Source organism: Tubulanus polymorphus, chromosome 10 (assembly GCF_964204645.1).
Source record: "Tubulanus polymorphus chromosome 10, tnTubPoly1.2, whole genome shotgun sequence".
Taxonomy (NCBI): domain Eukaryota; kingdom Metazoa; phylum Nemertea; class Palaeonemertea; order Tubulaniformes; family Tubulanidae; genus Tubulanus; species Tubulanus polymorphus.
The window spans coordinates 11,369,981-11,393,388 of NC_134034.1; the positions used below are offsets into that span (position 1 = coordinate 11,369,981).

General features: G+C 39.9%; 3 protein-coding genes across 5 annotated transcripts; 1 reads left to right on the forward strand and 2 right to left on the reverse strand.

Annotated features, from left to right (window-relative positions):
* Nucleotides 1–76: 76 nt before the first annotated feature.
* On the reverse strand, nt 77–9,390 carry LOC141912292 (kelch-like protein 24a). Of its 2 annotated transcripts, none has more exons than XM_074803537.1 (9): nt 9,278–9,390; nt 7,586–7,706; nt 5,782–6,539; nt 5,161–5,284; nt 4,565–4,761; nt 3,935–4,100; nt 3,740–3,855; nt 3,469–3,578; nt 77–2,614 (listed from the first exon to the last, which is right to left on the reverse strand). In XM_074803537.1, exons 2-9 carry the CDS (start codon nt 7,656–7,658, stop codon nt 2,377–2,379), a joined length of 1,782 nt encoding a protein of 593 aa, XP_074659638.1. In that variant the 5' UTR covers nt 7,659–7,706; nt 9,278–9,390; the 3' UTR covers nt 77–2,376. The 2 variants fall into 2 exon arrangements, with proteins under 2 accessions (XP_074659638.1, XP_074659637.1); XM_074803536.1 differs by having other exon boundaries at nt 9,097–9,390.
* Nucleotides 9,391–9,723: 333 nt separating this feature from the next.
* On the forward strand, nt 9,724–20,084 carry LOC141911869 (uncharacterized). Its single transcript, XM_074802945.1, has 9 exons — nt 9,724–9,765; nt 11,319–11,493; nt 12,061–12,171; nt 12,260–12,384; nt 13,359–13,507; nt 16,949–17,097; nt 17,684–17,794; nt 17,878–18,002; nt 18,613–20,084. The coding sequence occupies exons 2-9, from the start codon at nt 11,346–11,348 to the stop codon at nt 18,772–18,774; spliced, it is 1,080 nt and encodes a 359-aa protein (XP_074659046.1). The 5' UTR covers nt 9,724–9,765; nt 11,319–11,345; the 3' UTR covers nt 18,775–20,084.
* Nucleotides 20,085–20,391: 307 nt separating this feature from the next.
* LOC141911955 (transmembrane protein 177-like) lies at nt 20,392–22,770 on the reverse strand. 2 transcript variants are annotated; one of them, XM_074803077.1, is made up of 3 exons: nt 22,645–22,770; nt 22,069–22,289; nt 20,392–21,361 (listed from the first exon to the last, which is right to left on the reverse strand). In XM_074803077.1, exons 2-3 carry the CDS (start codon nt 22,258–22,260, stop codon nt 20,558–20,560), a joined length of 996 nt encoding a protein of 331 aa, XP_074659178.1. In that variant the 5' UTR covers nt 22,261–22,289; nt 22,645–22,770; the 3' UTR covers nt 20,392–20,557. The 2 variants fall into 2 exon arrangements, with proteins under 2 accessions (XP_074659178.1, XP_074659179.1); XM_074803078.1 differs by having other exon boundaries at nt 22,583–22,736.
* Nucleotides 22,771–23,408: the final 638 nt, after the last annotated feature.

The window sequence follows — 23,408 nt, forward strand, 5'->3', positions numbered from 1 at the left end:
GCCCCTATAAAGAAGAGTGACGCATGCAAATTGACTACAAAAAAATTTATTCAAAAATGTATATCATATCCTATTTTTTGGTGAATAATAAAATATTCTACCCACCTGAAATTAATGAAGTTTTTCAACTTTTGCATAGAATCAATTATAAAATCTCATAAATGAGGGAAAAATGAGGTTGAACTAAAAATAATGCAACCTCAGTTTCTGCGATTTTTCCCCCAATAAAAAAGCACCAAGCGTAACAATAGATATCGTTTAGAGTCTACATCAGTCGAACAAACAAGGCTGGCTGCCAACCTCTGAAAAGTGTTATTAGCAACAATTCAGTAACATTTGATTGAAATATGAAAGAAAATGTTCAAATTAATCAGTTATGAAGGAGGGTAGACCCTCGGTAACATGTTTAATATTTCTGTTCAAATTAATCGGTAATCAACAGTAAGACCCTCAGTAACATCTTTCATATTTCTGTTCAAATTAATCAGTAATCAACAGTAAGACTCTCAGCAACATCTTTCATATTTCTGTTCAAATTAATCAGTAATCAACAGTAAGACCCTAAGTAACATCTTTCATATTTCTGTTCAAATTAATCAGTTATGAAGGAGGGTAGACCCTCGGTAACATCTTTCATATTTCTGTTCAAATTAATCAGTAATCAACAGTAAGATTCTCAGTAACATCTTTCATATTTCTATTCAAATTAATCAGTAATCAACAGTAAGACCCTCAGTAACATCTTTCATATTTCTGTTCAAATTAATCAGTAATCAACAGTAAGACTCTCAGCAACATCTTTCATATTTCTGTTCAAATTAATCAGTAATCAACAGTAAGACCCTCTGTAACATCTTTCATATTTCTGTTCAAATTAATCAGTTATGAAGGAGGGTAGACCTTCAGTAACATCTTTCATATTTCTGTTCAAATTAATCAGTAATCAACAGTAAGACCCTCAGTAACATCTTTCATATTTCTGTTCAAATTAATCAGTAATCAACAGTAAGACCCTCGGTAACATCTTTCATATTTCTGTTCAAATTAATCAGTTATGAAGGAGGGTAGACCCTCGGTAACATCTTTCATATTTCTGTTCAAATTAATCAGTAATCAACAATAAGACCCTAAGTAACATCTTTCATATTTCTGTTCAAATTAATCAGTTATGAAGGAGGGTAGACCCTCGGTAACATCTTTCATATTTCTGTTCAAATTAATCAGTAATCAACAGTAAGATTCTCAGTAACATCTTTCATATTTCTATTCAAATTAATCAGTAATCAACAGTAAGACCCTCAGTAACATCTTTCATATTTCTGTTCAAATTAATCAGTAATCAACAATAAGACCCTAAGTAACATCTTTCATATTTCTGTTCAAATTAATCAGTTATGAAGGAGGGTAGACCCTCGGTAACATCTTTCATATTTCTGTTCAAATTAATCAGTAATCAACAATAAGACCCTAAGTAACATCTTTCATATTTCTGTTCAAATTAATCAGTTATGAAGGAGGGTAGACCCTCGGTAACATCTTTCATATTTCTGTTCAAATTAATCAGTAATCAACAGTAAGACCCTCGGTAACATCTTTCATATTTCTGTTCAAATTAATCAGTAATCAACAATAAGACCCTAAGTAACATCTTTCATATTTCTGTTCAAATTAATCAGTTATGAAGGAGGGTAGACCCTCGGTAACATCTTTCATATTTCTGTTCAAATTAATCAGTAATCAACAGTAAGACCCTAAGTAACATCTTTCATATTTCTGTTCAAATTAATCAGTTATGAAGGAGGGTAGACCCTCGGTAACATCTTTCATATTTCTGTTCAAATTAATCAGTAATCAACAATAAGACCCTAAGTAACATCTTTCATATTTCTGTTCAAATTAATCAGTTATGAAGGAGGGTAGACCCTCGGTAACATCTTTCATATTTCTGTTCAAATTAATCAGTAATCAACAGTAAGATTCTCAGTAACATCTTTCATATTTCTATTCAAATTATTCAGTAATCAACAGTAAGACCCTCAGTAACATCTTTCATATTTCTGTTCAAATTAATCAGTAATCAACAATAAGACCCTAAGTAACATCTTTCATATTTCTGTTCAAATTAATCAGTTATGAAGGAGGGTAGACCCTCGGTAACATCTTTCATATTTCTGTTCAAATTAATCAGTAATCAACAGTAAGACTCTCAGCAACATCTTTCATATTTCTGTTCAAATTAATCAGTAATCCTCAGTAAGACCCTCAGTAACGTCCTTTATATTTCAGTTCAAATTAATCAGTAATCAACAGTAAGACCCTCAGTAACATCAGTAGCAAATACTGAAAATCAGGAACAGTTGGCAGCTCTAAGTTCAGTTACGTACAGCAACCGAAGCGCCACCTATTAATCTCCATATAACCGCAGATCGACCATTCGTCTTTTTCTGGGTCGTATTTCTCGACGGAATTCATGTGACTGATGTCGTTATAACCGGCGAGGGCGTACAGACACCCGCGAACCGTTACGAGTCCGAGTCCGCTACGCTGCAGTTCCATACACGCTATCAGAGTCCATTGATCGGTCGTCGGGCAATAACGCTCAGCAGACGTAACACTATAAAACAACAAATATCATCCTTAATCATCAGATCTAGCACGGGGCTGCACCACTGATCTGGAAAACCAGGAAACTCGGAGGAATTTGACCAATTTTACCAAAAACCTGGAAAACTCAGGGGAATTCAGATAACGCAATTGACCACGTGGTTCTTTATCAGAACACGATTCAATGAAAAGTGAATGAATTGTAACATTTTAAACCTATGAATAAAGAGACAAGTACTATATTATATAGGTTAACTAGTTTATTTGACGCACGAGCTTTCGCTACAAATGTATGGTAGCTTCGTCATTCACCTGATGAAGCTTCTTAGCAGCGAAAGCTTGTGCATCAAATAAATAATTAACCTTTAAGCCTAGCGCACATCGACACTGCGATTGGAGACAACTAGTTGCTACCGAACGATTACCCCGCGCACATCGAAATCTAGTTACAACCGGTCAGTTGCAGCAACTGCGTGGCGCGTGTCGATCGTCGAGATCCAGAGCGCGCACATCGACAGATATGACTGCGATTGAGTACAACCAGTTGCTCAAAAGTAGAACATGGGCAACTGGCTGGAACTGGAGATAGATCGACGCTTACCAATCGTAAGCTCGCTCACATCGACACATTCAAGCAACTGATCGTATCCAGCCAGTTCCTCTCATGCGCCGAAAACTGCCTTGCAACTAGTTGTCTCCAATCGCAGTGTCGATGTGCGCTAGGCTTTATATTACTACTTGTCTCGTTATTCATTCTAAAACCCGGTTACTCTACGAATTTTAAACCTGGAAATTTTCTAATCAGATTTTCACTTCTACTCGAAGCCTTTCAACTGCTTCGTAAGCCGACTGTCCGCGTCTTACCTGATGTCATTATCCATCCCGCCGACCGCGTAGATGTAATTCTTACACACAGTAACACTTAACATACAACGCCGTACGTGCATATCACTGATTAAACTCCATTTCTCGTCCTGAAAAATATCAACGAAAAAATACAATAAACCTCGCCTTATTCGGGGGTAAGACGACCAACTCGGAACATAAAAATGCCATTTTCTGATTTCTCGACGTATTTTTCCGGTCTAACTTTTGAACGATTGTCAAGTGTTTGGTTGTAGTATTAATCGCTAACCTTTAAATCATATTTTTCAGCCGATTTTAAATCGGTTATTCCGTCGTAGCCACCGATCACGTAGATATAATTATCCAAACAAGTAGCGTCTGCCATACTCCTCGAAATTAACATATCTGCGAAAATAACAGACGACTTAGACCAATAGATCAGCTTTCTGACTTTCCCTGCTATAGCGGGATTTGAACTCTTTACCTGAAACTTTTTTCCACGTGTTTTCATCGGGGTCGTAACGTTCGACCGAACGAACCGAACTGTAGTCGTTATAACCGCCGAACGCGTAGACGCCGTCTTCTGCTGCAACCACGGCAACGCTACTACGACATTCCGACATCGGAGACTTCTGCTTCCAAACTTTCGTCTGAAATAATTGAGGAGTACAATAGATGTTGGGACAATGGTTTTCTGGTCTCATAGGGCCAGTTGCACAGTCATCGCTTAGATGTAAGACCAGTCTTAGCTCATTTTGGGTTCTATAGCTTATCTAACAACTTAAAACCAGTCTAAGCTCAATTTAGCTCCAAAGCCAATCTAACAACTTAAGACCAGTCTAAGCTGATTTTAGCTCTAAAGCCAATCTAACAACTTAAAACCAGTCTAAGCTAATTTTAGCTCTAAAGCCAATCTAACAACTTAAGACCAGTCTAAGCTGATTTTGGTTCTATAGACAATCTAACAATTTAAGACCGGTCTAAGCTCTGTCTTGCTTCTATAGACAATAACAACTTAAGGCTAGCCTTAAGATTAAAGACAATATCTACGAATTGAGGGTAGACCTTCAACATGTTCATCTGACCGCGGTCCAGAACTGCATCCGTATTTTACCTTTAAGTTGAGGACGTGAAGAGTATTCAAAGCGTGCGACGACCAACCACCGACTATGTATAAATCATCGCCGATAGTAGTAATACCCGGTCCGCGGCACGGCGCTGGAAGACTCGGCATTTTACTCCATTCACCTGTGCCCGGTTTATACACCTCAATACTGTCTAAAAACTGTCGCCCCGGGGAGCGCTCTCCACCTGAAATAAATAAATTCTTTAAATGATTCGTTACTTTATCCGGTTATAAGTGAGCAGCGAAAGGGTTGTTTTACAGGACTCAAACAGGGCGTTTCCCTGACATGGGCGTTGTTTTCCCTGACTTGATCTGCTAAGAATTAACACAGTCAAATGTGTAAAACATTGACGGAAAACATTGACGGAAACTGTTTGATTTTAGGCGCGATCAACAAATTTCCCTGAATTATCCCTGATTTTTAGCTTTTTTTATAAAATTCCCTGACTTTTCCCTGATTTCCAGGTAATGGGCCACCCATTTCATCCAGAGTGGGCAGTGAAAGGATTGTTTTACGGGATTCATTTTCGATGAGAGTTAAATCCTCACTCACTGCAGAACTCGATCCACACTTGATGTCTTACCGACTATGTAAATATATTCCTTCTCCATGAATGATTGTCTGGGACGTGACCTCAGAACGGACGGGTTACACTGATGAGGCAGTAAATCGGGATGAAACTCTTTCGACTGATACTGATAGGCCTCCTAAAAAAAAAAACAGAACAGATACAGACAAGCGGCCTCAGAAACTCTCAGTGGGATAAGGCGTGACACTGATGCATTCACTAGATCGAGTCCTGCTGGCGGTTTGCAGTGTGTCGGCAGCACTCCGGGGAGCCACTTTGATATGACTTGCTTTTCCGGGACTATTCCCTGACATGTGAGTATTTTCCCTTGACTTGATTAGCTTAGCTTAGAATCCAATCAATTAACACAGTCAAATATATGGAAACTGTTTGATTTTATGCGCAATCTAGCAATCGCAACAAATTTCCCTGTACTGACTATTCCCTAACTTTTAGAATGAAATTTCCCTGACTCAAGGAAGAAAATTCCCAGACTTTCCCTCCTTGACAGGTTAGTGGCCAGCCTGGCACTTCAAAGATGGCAAAATGAAATTCAGATGGCAAAAAGATCTGATCAGATTCAGATGTTTGAAACTTGATCTGTTGGTCATGAGTTAACTGTAAGTAAAAAGTTACCTTGACAAATGACAGACAATCCTCTCTTGATTTCAGTAATTCATGCTGCGCGACCGTCTGCTTCAGAAACGACCAGCTGACGAGCGGCAGACGTATATACTCGAGAATCTTCACCAGACGATCTCCGCGCGACGCCTCGTCGAACGCGACCCATTTCACGACCGCGTTGAACACCGATTCCTCGCGACGCACGTTCAAACGATCGCTGCCGATCAACTCGATCAGTTCGTCGTCCGTCTGCTCGTCGAACTCGTCGTGACGGACGACGTCGCCGAAGTTAACGAGCGCGTATGTCGTCGCCGCCGCTCGCAACTCGTCGAGGTGGTACGCGTCGGCGAACCGACGAATACCGATGCAATTCTCCGCGTTCAGATACGTCGCGAGCGCGCGCGTGCACATCTCGGTCAACGCCGTTATCTGCAGCATCGACGCCGCCGATAACAAACTCTGGATATTCTCGGGCGTGATGCTCGCGCGTGCCGTGTACGCGTATTCGACGATCTCGTACATCGCGTCGTCTTCGATGCCACGTATTCGCACGACGTCGCGTTGACTCTCCGACAGACCGCCAGCGAACATTCCCTCGAAGTACGCGCTCGACGCGCACAGAACCGTGCGATGAGCTTCGTACCGCTGGCCGGAGTCGGTTTCGAGCGCGACGTCACAGAACAGACCGCTCCTTCGGAACTGGTGACACTTTTCGAGTAAACGAACTCCGTGATTCGAGCGGCGTGTCTCCAATGTGTCGTCATCCATGACTGAAAAAAATTCTAAATATTTACATATTGCAAAATGGATGAAATAATAACATCATAACAGGGTCCCCTACAGATCAGTCATTGTTGGATTAAAGGAGTTTTAAAACAGAAAATTTCATATTTCAAAGAAGCGTCTGCATCACTTTTATATCCCAATTACAGCAGACTCCACTTAAATCAGTACTGTTTATTTCGGTAAACCATTAATTCAGCGGTTTTGTCAGCAAAATATATATCCTACTACATGAATTTGGTTTCTAAGTCGGCAAACACAAATCCAGGTCCCAACTGCACCGATTTAGGCGTAGTTTTACGCTACAATACAAACAAGACAAAAATTTCTAATTGCCTTTTTCTCAAAATTGAAGTAGTTTTAAAGGAGATTTGGGCATTTTGTTCGAATTAAATGAGTAATTAGCACCTTCAAAAGCATTTTCTGTTTGGAAGGAGTTTCTTTAAGGATTGAATCAAGGAGTCGACGTAGGGACCCTGTCATCATAAGTCTACAGTCAAACATTGTTTCTTTATTCGTCTAACACTGTATTCAAGGATTGCTAAAAGAGCCTCAATTTTTCGTGGGATTAAATCAGGTTTAACAATATAAAATAGAATTTGAAAAGTAACTAACTTTTTTAGGAAAATTTTTAACTGCAATCAATCTTAGTCACCTGGGCCTGGTTTCATAGACTAAGCATCAAAGTTATCCCTAGGGGTAAATCGTTGATCTGGGTGACAACCACCATAGTAACAATGAGAAACCATGGTTATAACTGACAAATTTCAAACTGTTCCCAGGGACTATTTTTCTTCCACCTCTATGAAACCCAGCCCTGGAGATTTGAACTTGATATATATTCTCCAAGGGTTTTAAATAAACTATTTTTCAACTCATGTTTATCTTATAGGCTACTGATGTATCGGTCCCAACAAATGATCTGAGTTATCAAGATTAAAGAAAACGTCTTTACGATCTTAAATTAACATCAAACCCTTTTTTCAGCGACAATTTGTCTCAGAATTTAAGCTAAATATTTTTTTTTCTTTACCTGGCAGGACAGATGATTCTGATGTTGTCGTCCCAGTCAAAATCTTACCGATTAAGAAAGACATACTTTCCATAGATCTTAGCTTTTATAACACGAGCTTTGGACTTTGAACCATCATTCACTGGAAAACAGTCGGATAACAACTAATAAATACAATGTTACTAGTCTAGAGACATCATAATTCTTGCGAGTCTAAGGTGGTGGGGAGGGGAACTTCACGACAAACTAGGATAAAATATGATTTCATTATGTATAATTTTCTCTAAAAATAAGAGGATATAGGTATCCTCGCGTCCAAAAAGTCAAACCTAACGACAGCTAGATCATGGTTCATCGGGGTCATCAATCAATATTCTTTTTGCAATTCAAAATTCTGTCATCTTTTTTAGATAAGATTGTATATAAACTAGGTCGAGGAGATCTAAGTTCGTGTGGGTTTAGACTAATTGAAATTGTCTGGGATTCTTTAAGGGGTCACAATGTTTGATATCCAGGGTCCGATCTAAGCACAAGTCCAATTGCCCGAGGTATATTTTTATTAAGGCAAGTAGGTTATCATTATCACTTGTCCACAGGGCTAGAGCATTTTTATGTCTCAAAGTTTTTTCCCAATCGATACATTGAATGATTGCGCAACCAATCAGACTGCTTGTGTAGCGAAATTTCACATGCTTCTTGACCCTGATATCGGATCAGAACTCATACCCTATTCACGTGTCCATACGTTACTACTTTATATAACATCTATCTTTCTAGTTCAATTATTTCAATCAAAGCTTTATTTCCTCCCGTCTGAGATTGAAGATTTTGCAGCATGAATTAGATATCAAAATATGCAATATAGAATCACAATACGAACATCTTTACTTTTAATGAAAAGAAAAAACCAACGTTTGGTTTTTCGAATTTTTTTCTTAGCAATATGTTGAGAAACTGAGGGTACAAGCAAGTTACCCCCCCCCCTCCCCCAGTGAAACTTCATATGGGGTACAACTTGACCAGGTTGTTGACTATCATTAATTGATGATCTGATCAGACAGATTAGATTTGATTTAGTTCACTAGGCCTAAAAGATCTAGATAACCCATACTTATTATGCATATTATTATGTAATAATAATTATTATTATGTAATTCTCATAGCAAATTTATCATAATATCACGTGTTATCATTATTTACTATCACAAAAGGCTTGAAGCCTCTCAGTAAATTGATATTCCTTATGAAGAAGGTACTTTAAGAGAGGCCTAGGCGTAGGCTACCTCTCTTATATTCGATTAACAAAATTCTAGACTTAACATTCAAAAGCCAAGATTACAGTGACCAATATTAGACTTTCCCACGGAGTCCTATGCATTGCACATGTTCCAGAGAAAATCTGACACTGAGAACTCCTTGGCCTAGTGAAGCAGAAGGTCTTAGCTAGCCTTTAGGAGCTAATTTAAATCCATCCATCACTTGGCATCACAATGATTCTCAAATAAGCATTGAGTTCACTCAAATGCGTCTACCTCTTAGGCTCCCGAGTCTGACAGAGAACTTGACTTTTTGGACTTGACTTCTTCGATTTCCTCCGGACTCGTCCTTGGCGAACAACAAAAATTAATTCGTTCTTCAACTTCTTTAATCTTCCTCCTTATCAATCAATAGTCTGAACATCGATCGCTAATACTCGAGCGACCCTGGGCATACCTTATTTTTTTCCCTGGCTGGGACATGACCATTACTGACAATGACCGGCGTATGACAGGGCCGCGGGCGATCATTTCTGGCACCGTTACTCGAGCCGCATGATGGGCGCTGACATGTTTTGGTCATGTGACCTGGCCAGATGATCATGTGATCAAATTTAAAGCATCTTTCCATTTGCAGTAAATTGGGGAAAATGGATTGAGAGAAGGGGAAGCCGAGAAGGTGAAAGTGAAAGCAAGCAAGTGCTTGCGGGAATTTGAGAGGGCTAAGACTGGTTGCCTGTCCAATTCTGTGTCACAGAGACCGCCAACCAGTCCACACTGGGCGCTGACATGTTTTGATCATGTGATCTGCGTTGGAAGTAGGGGTGTCGTGTATTGTCAATTGTCGATATCCCTGATGTCTAATGAAATGACGTGGCCGGTGTGACGTCACTTCTATGTCGGCCATTTTGTTTCTCAGTACAGAGCGGTTTACTCAGTTTGCAGGTCAGTATCGGAAGCTTTTTCTCGATTTTATGCTCGAAAACGGCGTCGAATTCGGCTTTAAATACGTTCAACCAGAGCCGTAGACTCCGGTTTTATTCACACCGTCGACATTCAACCGTTAATCGTCGAGATTTCGACGTTTAAAGAGAAATTCCGAGAATTTCGGGTGGTGGTTTTTCAAATCGGTCACTTCCGCGTTCTGTGAGTGACTCGACTGTGTCTGTTCGAACGGGTTTATTTTTTGGGAGTTTTGGTTCTTCGCCGCTTCCCGAGTTCCTACCTAGATAATCGTAGGATCTGGGCAGTGTAATTAAGATTTCTCCAGTAGGTTTTCTCGTTCATAGATTTGCGATTTAGTAGAAAATAGGCCTAACCAGAAACCCGAAAAATTAAAAAATCCGAATTTTGTCAATTTCATTCTGTTGGGTGTATGTGCTGTTTTAACCTTTTTATGGGTTGATCCCCATTTAAGATGAGTTATTCAAACTACACTACCATATTTAAAAAAATGATTATTTATATTCATATTTACCTCCTGTCTATAAAGTGCCAGTGGTGGTGGGATGGTGACTCATGTATTAGCAGGATTGGCCACTTTTAGGTCATTTACATTTTTCGGCCACTTGACCAGCAGCAGGCTGAATAATAACCGTTTCATGGAAATATATTCAATATTTAATTTAAGAGAGATCTGTTGTGTATGGTGTAGGCCTAGAATAGATAACCTCTTGTTAACTGGCATCCACTGAATGATGAATATTTATTTCAAAAAATAGTATATCAAACTTAAACGGGCTATGGGCCATATTTAGGTGCACAGACTGTAGGTATATTTTCCACGGGCAATTTGAGTGTCAAGGCTTAAAAATGTACGTGATCATCAAGACAAATTCTATTCTCGAACAAAGCTGGAACACAAGTTTTTATGAGTTTGGAGCAGTATTGTACCTCTCAGTAATAGGTTAACTACTCACCTGGAAAAACTTAAAGAATCACAAAACATCTGGGAATTCGGATGATGCTATTGACCAACTGTTTCATTCATATTAATCAGTTCATGATTCAATGAAATATGAATGAATAGTTACATATTTTTTAACTTAGAAATTTCTCTGATTCACTCGGGGAATATTGCGTAATCTCGTGGGATTTGTAAATTGGCGGAGAGTGGCGCCACTCTGAGTAAACTAACAACTGTGGACATGGGCCCAGTCTCATCTTAGGCAAGGCCTCGGAATCTATTGAAACTTTAAGTTGGATCGCACGTGCCAACTAGTCTCGGTTCTTTTTCCAAATCGGTACGTACGTTTCCGTCGACCCAAGCGCCCTCTATTTTCGAATTAAGATTTTTCATATCGCGAATAATTTTTTAACTCGAGCCAATTTTGGGAAGCTTTTTTTCTTCTAAAAAAAAGTGTCGAAAACGTCACCATCTCTGTCACCACTGAGTACAGTAGTTGAAAGAGTAAGTAAAAAGCTCAGTCTAGATTCAAAAACTTGACTCGTTCGTTCGAAGGTTTTTTCAATCGCACATTCTCTCTTTATCTCTTCAGGCGGAAGCAAGAAATCAAAATCTCAAAATGGGTGGAATGTTTACGAGTTTGTTCAAAGGTCTGTTCGGCAAGAAAGAGATGAGAATTTTGATGGTCGGTTTGGACGCGGCCGGTAAAACAACGATTTTATACAAGCTGAAATTAGGTGAAATCGTTACAACTATTCCGACCATCGGTGAGTATTTTAGCGAGCGCGATTAGTGGTCATCGGGTGTCGTGAAAAAGTTCAAGCTATGAATGGTTTAGTTTGAATCAATGGCGATTTAACCAAAAAAAAACTGGAACTTTTTCATGAAATCAGACTTTGTTGTGTCGCATTACTGAATTGAATCCCTTTCGAGACTCAATATATGTATTTCCAATTCAATTAACTTATTAAGTCATCATTTAGAAAATCTGAAGTCGAAATTTGATCATTTTTTCCTGTACTATAGTGAAAATTGTGGAATTTTGAATTCTTAAAAATCAGTCGGTATCAGAGAATTTAGGATTTCCAGTGGCTGCGGCTGCTCAAAAGTTGGTTTGAGTTAACTAGTGGATAGTTGACATAGTGACAATGATTGAAAGTTCATTGTTACTATGGTATTCAGCCTTTTTAAGATCCCCGAGTGTAATAACTTTTCAAGAATTCCACCTTGACGCTAGCGGAGGAGTATATCCCCCATTTCTGGCTGTGGTTTAAGATTTTGTCGTTGAGTTTTTTTTTTTTTTGCAACGTTTCGTTTTCATTTGTTCATCGCAGGATTCAACGTAGAAACGGTAGAATATAAAAACATTAGTTTCACCGTGTGGGACGTCGGCGGTCAAGATAAAATCAGACCTTTGTGGCGACATTATTTCCAGAATACGCAAGGTACGTTCGATCTGATCTGATGTGCAACACAGTGAGTTTAATGATTTGTAATCGATGATGATTCGAGGTTGATTTCGTCGTTTTGTAGGTTTGATATTCGTAGTCGACAGTAACGATAGAGAACGTGTCGGCGAAGCTAAAGAAGAATTAGGTCGAATGTTAAACGAAGATGAGCTCAGAGACGCCGTTTTATTAGTGTTCGCCAACAAACAGGTAACGTAACAACGGCTCTTCCTTATCTCACCCTATGACATTGTCGATTTTTACCTTGTAACTTGATCCCTGTGCAGAAACGACCCATGACATCATGAGGCGGATTCGCAGAGTCCCAACGACTCCTTGCTTCCTAAACAATAACTCCTTTCAAACAGAAAATGGTTTTAAAGATGCCCAAACTCCTTCAATTTTGGGAAAATGGGCAATAAGAAATGTTTGCTGGGTTGTACTGTAGACTACGCCTAAATCGGTACAGTTGTGACCAGGATTTGTTTTTAGGGGTCATTCATTTCGTACACATTAGAGGAGGGGGAGGGGCCAGTGCAATTGCGTACTGTAATGCTTAATGTATATGAAAAAATGGCCAATTTTGCATACAGAGGGGGAGGGGGGTTGAAAAATTCAAATTTTATGCGTACGTAATAAATGAATGATCCCTTACCCAATTATGCGGTTACCGAATTGGAAACCGAGTTCAGCTAGTGTTAAGGATAAGAAATTGTTTACAAAACCACTGAATTAACGGTTTATCGATATAAACAGTACCGATATAGGTGTAGTTTACATTGATAAAATGTTATGAAAGCGATGCAGATATTTTCTCGAAATTTGAAATTTTCTCCTCTAAAACTCCTTGTGTGCACGAATGACTGATCTGTAGGGACTGTGTCGTTGAATGTAGCCCTCTTGACTCAGGATGGTTCCATGCTTTACTCATCAAAGTGCTGTTGGAATAATTAGAAATTTCGACTTTAAGCGCTTAACCCTTTCAGTGCGTCTACACTGCATTGCGGTGTATAAATCGGTGTATATAAAACCCTAGGTTGAAATTTTTTCAAAATTATCTTCAGCACTATCGGGTATTATTAAGTAGCACTGAAAGGGTTAAGAAATATTCTATGAGTCCTCGTCGACTTTTCATGAATAGATTCGAAATTTATTTCGTCGTTTTGTTTTTGTTTTTTTTTTAGGATTTACCGAACGCGATGAACGCCGCCGAAATCACCGATAAATTAGGACTTCACAACCTGCGTAATCGTAACTGGTATATACAGGCGACGTGCGCGACGAGCGGTGACGGACTTTACGAGGGTCTCGATTGGCTTTCGAACCAGTTGAAAAATCAGAAATAAACGAGCCTGTAGACGGCGTTAGTCGTAGAACTCGTCTCTCGGCTCTCAACGACGCGCTTTCGGCGTTACGAAAAAATATTGTAAAAAGCGAACGTAAAAAAAAAAAGAAAAAAATTGGTCTAATTTTGAATGTACAGTCAGTCAGCGAGAACATCGTTTATTATTGAAAAGAGATTCGGAAAGGTCGGGTCTCTTTATTTGGAGAATTTTGTTTTATTGAGAATTTTCGAGAATTTGACAACAGCTCTATCGAGGATCTCTTGTGAAGTACTGTACGGGAAGGGAGAGTTAGGGAGTGGGGCGGCCGGGAGGGGGTGAATCGGTGTATACTTGTTTTGAGTCCGGTCGGAAGTAATGAATATTTTCTACCTAAACTCGACGTTTTAATAGATTGATATAGATTTAGTTCGAACTATTTCACAAAAGCACGGAACAAAACGTTTTTTTTTTTTTTCATCCCCAAGTTATGGTCGCGATATTTTTTTTAAGTGCACTGTTTTGAGTGGATAAAAATGTCTATAAATTCGGGGGTTTGATATAAATGGATTTTGCGCGTTCGATTGTAGATTTGTGATTATTTCTTCTGAAGATTTGCGTTCATTTCGAACAAACGACATTCATTCCTACAGCAAGTTAGAATGCACGTATATTTTCCTGGGTTCGGTTGCACAGTCGCTGTTTTAGATTATCGAACTGGGGCTGCAGTTGCTCAAAAGCCAGTTAACAGTTAACCAGTTGATACTTGACACGGCGACAATTACAAGTTCATTGTTACTATGGTATTTATCCGCCGGTTATCTTAAACCAACTTTTAAGCAACGTGGTCTTTGTTAAATTGGCCATCAAACCCAAATGACCTAAGGCAGTTTTGAGTCGTAAGATCGGTTATTATAGAACAAGAATGACCTAGGACGGGTCTTAAGTTGTTAGATCGGTTTCAGAACCAAGATGAACTTTACTTTGACCGGTCTAAAGTTGTTTAGATTAACACTGGTCTAAGACCAGTCTTAATCTAAGGATCTTATTCCGTGTAACTGGCCGCTCTAATATCCGCTGTTGTGAAATGATTATTTATTTATTCGTAAACGTGGTTCTTAATTCTCTATTTAATGTTGTGTATGATCACATGTTACTCAAATAATAATTGTAATGATAATAATATTAATATTAACTATGAATAAAAGATAATTCCTTGAAGTGAAATATTCATCGAGAAATGTTTTGGTTATTGATTCGTCATAAAAGTTTCTATTTTGTTCACGTGTTTAGTCGGGATCCGGTTCCAGTCAGATTCCCAAAATGTTCACCCTGTAGTGGTTAATCCCGAACTGTGGAACCGGATCCTGCAGGTACGATCTGTCCTGATTCCTTCATCCGTTTGTGGAAAAATACCTGCTTTTTAAATCGCTTTCACGTCACGGTTTATACTTGATATTTTGAGGTGTATCTTCGATATGTCGTGGTATATCAGGACCCAGTTCCACAGTTGTGAGTTGAGATTTGACTATGGAGTTAACTCATTGAAAATGAACTAATTTTGACTCGAAGAGTTAACTCTACTTAGGACTGTGGAACTGGATCATGATATTTTGTGTCGTCAAAAGAGAACCTTTAATAAATAACCTTTATTATGATAATCTTCGTTTTGTACTTGTAAAAAAAGTTATGATTCTCTAGGTCCGGTTACACAGTTAGTGGGCGAGGGAGGGGGTCTCGAACTACAGCAATCTTTGACCCGTCAACTGTCAAACCGATTCCTAATTATAATCTAAGTTTGTATAAATGGTTAGAGTGATTATTGATATTAGTTATAGTTACGTAATTAGACGCAGCACTTTTCGATCGCTTATCGTCATTGTGAACACCACTAGGGGGCGTTGTACATTGCATTCACTGTTAGGGTGTATTGTCCATCGTGTTAACACCACTAGGGGGCGTTGTACACTGCATTCACCGCTAGGGGTATTGTTCAGTGTTAACACCACTAGGGGGCGTTGTACACTCCATTCACTGCTAGGGGGTATTGTTCATCGTGTTCACCACTAGGAGGCGTTGTACACCGATCTGTTTGAATTGTATTTAATTTATTGTTAACTCGCTGTACTCGAAGAATACAATACAATGATATGTAATTTATGTAATGGAAAAAAAAAGGAAAAATAGAAAATATTTCAAGAAAAAAAGTTCTATTTTTATTTCTGGTATTTTTTCTCTCGAGGAAAGAGTCAGACTGTATGGACTCCCTCAACAGGGTGCCCGGAGGCAGTTCCAGCCTGCTGGTTGGCTTGAAGGTTTTTTATTGGAAATCATGTACCTGAATTGCATAACTTCAAATTGAAGATGTGCTGGGTGTCGGGGGGTGACAGCTTGTTCGAAATAGTTGATATCGATTTGAATTGTAATGATAATTGACTGGGTTATCACAGAGCGTTTAAATGCACACTGTATGTTATAATTCATACTGATTTGAATATTCCGCAGTGATTGTGTGTGTATGTATAGTAACACATGGTCGTTATATCCCGATGTGAAACATGCATACACCCAGTACATGTACCGCACTCGCAGACTAGTGGTGGCTTGGCCAGGTAACGAATGCCTAGATTCCGGATATTTTACCTACATTGAGAGTTTTTCTGGATATTTGAAGTGAGTTTGCCTACTCTGAAGTTAAAGTTTTCAGCCGAGGATGATAAGGGCTCCTATTTCCTCCGCGTTATAGTTAGGGTAGTTCGCAGCTAGTGTCTGCTGATCCTTGACACTGATTGGTCGTGTAGTTCCTGAACCCAGTTGCGCAGTCTTAATGTGGTCTGAACTCTAGAAACTGGATTAGAACCTAATTGTTAGTAATTAACTGGTCTTAAGTTGTTAGATCGGCTATAGAAACCAAGATGAACTTAAACTGGTTTTATATGTAAGATTGGTTATAGAAAAAAAAATATGAGACTACAGTCAAGCCCCGATATGCCGCCAACATTGGTGCAGAACGCTTTTGGTGGTATATCGGGGATGTTTTACTATGTATTTGTATAGAGATTTTCATTTAGAAAACCTGGCAGTAGGCGGGGTGGCGGTATATGGCAGGGTGGTATATCGGAGGTGTTTTACTATGTATTTGTACAGAGATGTACATTGAGAAAACCTGGCGGTAGGCGGGGGTGGCGGTATATGGCAGGGTGGTATATCGGGGGTGTTTTACTATGTATTTGTATAGAGACATACATTGAGAAAACCTGGCGGGAGGCGGGGGTGGTGGTGTATGGCAGGATGGTATATCGGGGGTGTTTTACTATGTATTTGTATAGAGACATACATTGAGAAAACCTGGCGGTAGGCGAAGATGACCGGGTCTGTCGTGTTTGATAATGTCTCGATGATTATTTGTATGTCGTTACAGTTAAAACCAACCCCGTCATCCACTGAATCACAAACATGGGCGCGTTCGCGAGTTTGTTCAAAGGTCTGTTCGGCAAGAAAGAGATGAGAATTTTGATGGTCGGTTTGGACGCGGCTGGTAAAACAACGATTTTATACAAACTGAAATTAGGTGAAATCGTTACAACTATTCCGACCATCGGTGAGTAATAAACGAGAGGATTAGGTTAAAGGTTTTTTAAAAATTTTTATGTCCCAATTTGTATTTCCAATTTTCAATTTACTAAGTGTAAGTCTAAGTAATTTAGGTTGTAATTTAAGTTGTCAACTACGACAACATTTTTCAGTGTATAAGATCTTTTAACCGGTTCAGTGGGTCTACACCGTAGTGCGATGTATCAATCGGCGACGCACTTTGCTAGCACACCGCATGATTGTGGTGTATGGGTGTAATTGGTTTTTTCCTTGTTGAAAGATTGAAAGATATCCTTGTTGAAAGACTGTCAAACATTATGAACTAACATTAGTAACTAATGATACATCGCACTGCAGTGTAGAAGCACTACAGCAGTATGCCCATTAGAACATTAGATATTCAACGCACTTGGTCGGAATTTTTTCGAAATTTTCTAATTACGGTATCTCCAGCACTTTGGGTATTAATTAGGCAGCACTGAAAGGGTTAATCCCTGAAGAAGGGGTCAGCTATTTGCCCAACCGGCTAGAGAAATTTCCCCACAGTCTGCTGCACGCATCTGATTTATGATTTACTGATGTATCGATTACAGGATTCAACGTAGAAACGGTAGAATATAAAAACATTAGTTTCACCGTGTGGGACGTCGGCGGTCAAGATAAAATCAGACCTTTGTGGCGACATTATTTCCAGAATACGCAAGGTACGTTCGATCTGATCTGAAACACAGTGAGTTTAATGATTTGTAATCGATGATGATTCGAGGTTGATTTCGTCGTTTTGTAGGTTTGATATTCGTAGTCGACAGTAACGATAGAGAACGTGTCGGCGAAGCTAAAGAAGAATTAAATCGAATGTTAAACGAAGATGAGCTCAGAGACGCCGTTTTATTAGTGTTCGCCAACAAACAGGTACCGTAACAACTGCTCTTCCTAATCTCGCCGGCATGAATCACCCTATGACATGTACCGGACAGATTTCTGTTCATACAAATATTCGTAAAGCAATTCGAATATATTTGAATATTTCTTCTTTGGTTCAGTTTCAAATTCATCAGGGAGAGCGTCAAAAATTCTTTAACCTTACAAGAACATTTTGCTTGAAATTGCTCTAACAATTACCGTAGCAAAAAATGCTCCTCTTTCTCTGAATTTTTAAATGCAGTGTTCTCCACAACAGGTTTTCGAGGGGTGGCTACCCCTTTCATTTAACATCCACCCCTCTTGAAAATCAGCCACCCCTTATAAAATATCTGCTGCCCATACCTGAGTCGATGTCAATATTCTATCAATGCTGATAATTGTTTCGAAATACATTGAGCTAAATGGGAAAAATAGAAGATTACACCTAAATTAAGCTTAATTTTCTGCATTTTTGGGGGAGGGGGGGGGATTAGAGACCAAAATCTCCAGCATATGAATAAAGAACACTGACGGCAAATAAAAATTCACTGATCGAAACCACGGTAGAAATTGGATTCCAAAATATATCATTTCGTTAAAAAAACGCTTTTCATTTTAGGATTTACCGAACGCGATGAACGCCGCCGAACTCACGGACAAATTAGGACTTCACCACCTGCGTAATCGTAACTGGTATATACAGGCGACGTGCGCGACGAGCGGTGACGGACTTTACGAGGGTCTCGATTGGCTTTCGAACCAGTTGAAAAGTCAGAAATAATCAGCAGCAGCAGCAACAACAACAGCAGCCGGGTCAGATGAAGAACTATCTCTTTCTCTCTTATACCGTCTTTAAGAAAATTAGAAGAAAAAAAAAACGGAAAAAAAACTCGACGCAAAGATTAAAGTATACATGTATTTGATTATGTTGTAAAATGCAGTTTGCTCCGCGTTTCGCGTACTCGCTGTTTGTACCATGCGAAAAAACTACAGTAAATTCTTTTGCCTGCGCTCGGAAGAGAACGGTGTCTGGCTAGATTAGTATTGGTGCGAGTTAAAACAATCATCAAAATTAGATACGAAATTTTCATTCTTGTCCAAGTACGGCGAGGTTTACTGTATTTATCGAAATTTTGGAGCATTTTGAAATAATGATATATCACCCCCTCCCCCGGTCTTGTGTTGTGTAGAATTCACGTAGAATGTATTTCAGAATTTTTCTCGCGACAAGCTTTCTATTTTATTATTTATTTTCCGCCGCAACTGTTAATAACTTCGAACAAAATGTAAGATTAAAACGAACGAATTCTCGGTTTCAAGAATGCTCCAAAACTTCGAATTAAAGTTTAAAAATGGAGAACAACATTCAGAGACCCCTAGTGGCTTCAATTTCAATTAATGCTTTATTCGCCTTCTGTAGTTTGTTCTGTAAAAACTCTGCTTTGATAAGAAACTGCCGAAAAGATGGATGAATTTGAAGCTGTTCTGTCAAGATTGTTACGTCTGCCCGGGGAGTGAATGTTACGTCTGCTCGGGGAGTGAATGTTACGTCTGCCCGGGGAGTGGATGTTACGTCTGCCCGGGAGTGAATGTCACATCTGTGCGGGGAGTGGATGTTACCTCTGCCCGGGGAGTGAATGTCACATCTGTGCGGGGAGTGGATGTTACCTCTGCCCGGGGAGTGAATGTCACATCTGCCCGGGCAGTGTGTGTTAAATCTGGCCTCTAGATCGTGCGCAATCATTCCACAAAAAATAAACAAAGAAAGAATAAATGAAACGTCTAGAAATGTGTGTAAATATATTCACAAACAATTTGTTTACGGTTTCGTGTACCTATTAATAATATAAAATAATGTGTGTTTATCTTAAAATTTGAAAAAAATTCCGACAAGTTTGTCGGCAACTTTCTGATATTATCATCACCCTCACTCGCTCGCCGTCGCGAAGAGGATTTCGGGGTCGCTTTCATTGGAGAAAGATAAAATGGCCGCCGCCTACAAATATCGACTATTATTATTATTATTATCATTATAATAATATGAATATATGTTGAAGAAATATCGTACAATAAACAAAATATTTAAAAAGATGATTTTAGTTTTTCTGGTTCTCCTAAGACCCTCCTCATTTCTACTGCATACTTGGCGTAATTGGAATTGGTTGGATAATTTCTGGAGCTCGCAGTTGATGCTTTGAATGTCACTCCTCCGCTGCTGGCTGACTAGATATATGATCTGGGACCAGTTTTGCAAAACGTTTCTTTGAAATAATCTGATTTTCAGTTCATTTTAAAAGAAGTTAAGAACTGTGCATTACTTTTTAGCAGAACCGACCATGAATAGAAAATTAACATTTTCCACAAACAACCAACGCGGCAATGATAAATCTAATGGCTTGAGTTTTATTTATAGAAATTTGACAAAAATGACCTTTAAATAAACTACACGCTTACAAACCAAACATTACCAACGAAAGCGGAGTCGGGTTTATCGGTCTCAAACAATTCATAATAAAATCCGATTTATTTTTTGTCGTCGTTTAATTACCATCGTGGGCGGAGTCTCAAGTTCGTTTGAAATCCGTCGCTGTTTCGGTTTGATCGACACCCGCCATCTCCAAAGACTCGTTCTTTTTCTGTTCAATGTTTCTAACGATTTCTCGTAGATGGTCGAGACGCGACGTGATCGTCATCGCCGGCAGTCTCCACGATTGAGTCGTATTACCGTACGGCGTGTACGACTTCTCGCCGTCTGCTCCCAAGAGTTCGCGTAGCGCCGCGTTCCGCATCAGCAATTTCTCGTAATACTCGACTCCGCCGCGCGCGTACCCCTCGCCCAGTTCGGCGGCGCGTCGGTCCACGCGCCGGTCGCGTCGCACCGACACGGCGTCTTTCATCGATACGAATACGCCGTACCCGACGGCGAGGATCGTGCCGTACATGCAGAGTCGTAGCGCGAGCGAGCTGCGTTGAGGTAACGCCAAGAGCTGATTCAGAGCGTGTCCGCACCAGTACGTCGTTATTCCGAACAAACTTAGGAAAAACGTATTCGCGTAAACGTACAAACTCTCGAGATAACGAATCTCGCGCGCGATCGCGAATCGTTTCGCGTCGTCGCTGAATATGAGCGATTCGGCGAATCGACCGCCGGCCGACGTGTCCCATTTGACGGCGGTTCGTTCGCGACCGAGGCGGATGTTCTTGCGGTCGATTTGGTCGACGCTTGTGTACGCGAAATTCAACGGTAATCCTAACAACGATCCGGACTTGAAACCGATGGCACCCGCGTGGATCGGATCCTGCCCGTAGCAGACGTAAACTTTCATCAACGCCTCGCGTTCCGGTTTCAATAGGATTTTATCGTGAACCTGGAACGAAATTCGAAATTAAAAACCGAATCTGTATCGGAAAAAATTCATCTTAATGAAATCAGAATTATCGAATGGAGCCCTAGCACAAAACTGGGGGCATATGACTGAAATGGGGCCTGGGATCATACAATAAAACTGACAGGCCATGGGAAAAACTGGACCTCTACAGGGCTATGGGGCAAAACGGCCTGGAGCTTAACCCTTTCAGTGCGTCTACACCGCAGTGCGGTGTATAAATCGGTGATGGACATTGCTAGTACACCGCAACGCGGTGTATTGACGTAATTAGTAATTAGTTTAATTTCTAATGAAAGATGGCAGCACCTGTCAAACATAGTGAAATATTAGTAACTAACGATACACCGCTCTGCAGTGTAGACGCATTATAGCGGTATACCCATTATTCGACACACTGGGGCGCAATTTCTAGAAAATTTCAAATTATCTCCAGCACTTTGGGTGTTACTTAGTCAGCACTGAAAGGGTTAACAAGAGGTTGAGCCAGATCCAGGGGCACACTGGGACTTGGGCATCAAGGCCTTGGTTTGTTACGATAGGGTCAAACAGAGCCTGAACTGGGCCAGGGGGATAATTCGGGCTGGGTCCTGGGGCCAAAATATCAAGTTTTGAACACCGCTTACGACGTGCCTCCCCCTAATCTGAACCCTACATCTGGATATTCCCCCCCAACCCAACCAAATTACCTGTTGGACTAAATCCTTCGTATGATCGTCGAGTTTCGCCTCGAAACCGTTTGGATAAAGTTGAGAGAACGATTTGTAACGTTCGATCAATGCCGTGTGGGGTAAACAGTAAGCACAGCAGATACCGCACACACCGGCCCCGGCAAATAGCTGGATATACTTCTTATAGAATCTCACCGCCGCTGAATTCATCTTTTTCGAAAATTCTTCCCGAGTTGAACCTGTTGTAAGAATCGAGAACAGATTAGTAAAAAGCTACCTTTTATGTATTGTAAAGGATTTAGAGGGCGATAGGAATAAGACAGATGTTTTGGTCACCATTTTTGCTAAATTTTACTTTTGTTTGCTTTACTTAAACAAAAGATACTTTGCCATTTAAGAGTCACTTAAACTGGATTCGCTAACATGATTTAGATTTTGTGTCTGAAATTGGGCGAAACATCAATTTTCATTGAATCCTATTTTCCGTATTGAATAAAATTAGATTGAATTTATCTTGGTTGTCATATCTTACACGTCTATTTATCGAGAAAAGTGAGGTTTTCTGCTCACAAAATTATTAAAGAATCGTCTTACAATCAGGAGTAAAATTCGACAGTTTTCAGCAGATATGATCGCTTTTAAACAGCAAATAAACCGTAATATATCGATGCCTTCCCACCCGAGCCGGCGTACGGGACTGTTGATACCGTCAAGTGCTGCCATCCAACTACGGGTTCCTACTGCGGCACGCGAGTAATGGCATCTACTCGCGTGCCACAGTAGGAATAGTGCTCGTGTTAGATCTTGACTGTCATGTGCTGCTCCTAGAAATAACATCGACGGTGATTTTGTGAACTAACTTCGATGATAGAAGTGACTCAGGATTTTGGGATTCTGCGGCCCCAAGAAATACATCCAGTACTCAGAAAAACGATATTGGAGAGGAATGATATAGACACCCACTTCCAATTAGAAATAAAATGACCGTTCGCCCTCGAGGAAGGACACTTTCTCCCGATCTGACAAAATGAAATTGGACTTAAATATTCTATCTATTACATTGCGGCGGCAATCTAACTCGCTGAAGGTGTTATTTCGGCATCGAATCTTGATGTAGAATCTTGATGTCCATCTAATGTGGTGGCCGTCATGCTCTATTCACTTGATAAACTTTTATACGATTTTCCTTATCAAGAAAATATCTCCCTTTCATCGAAAATAACACAATTTCCCACGCATGTGCCCTCGACGAGACGACATTCACGAAGATCTTTAAAACTCTTAGTCGATTTAATTTCTTCGATCAATTCAGTCAGTGTTCTTTAACCGACTCCGATCAATGAAATTCGAATCCTTTC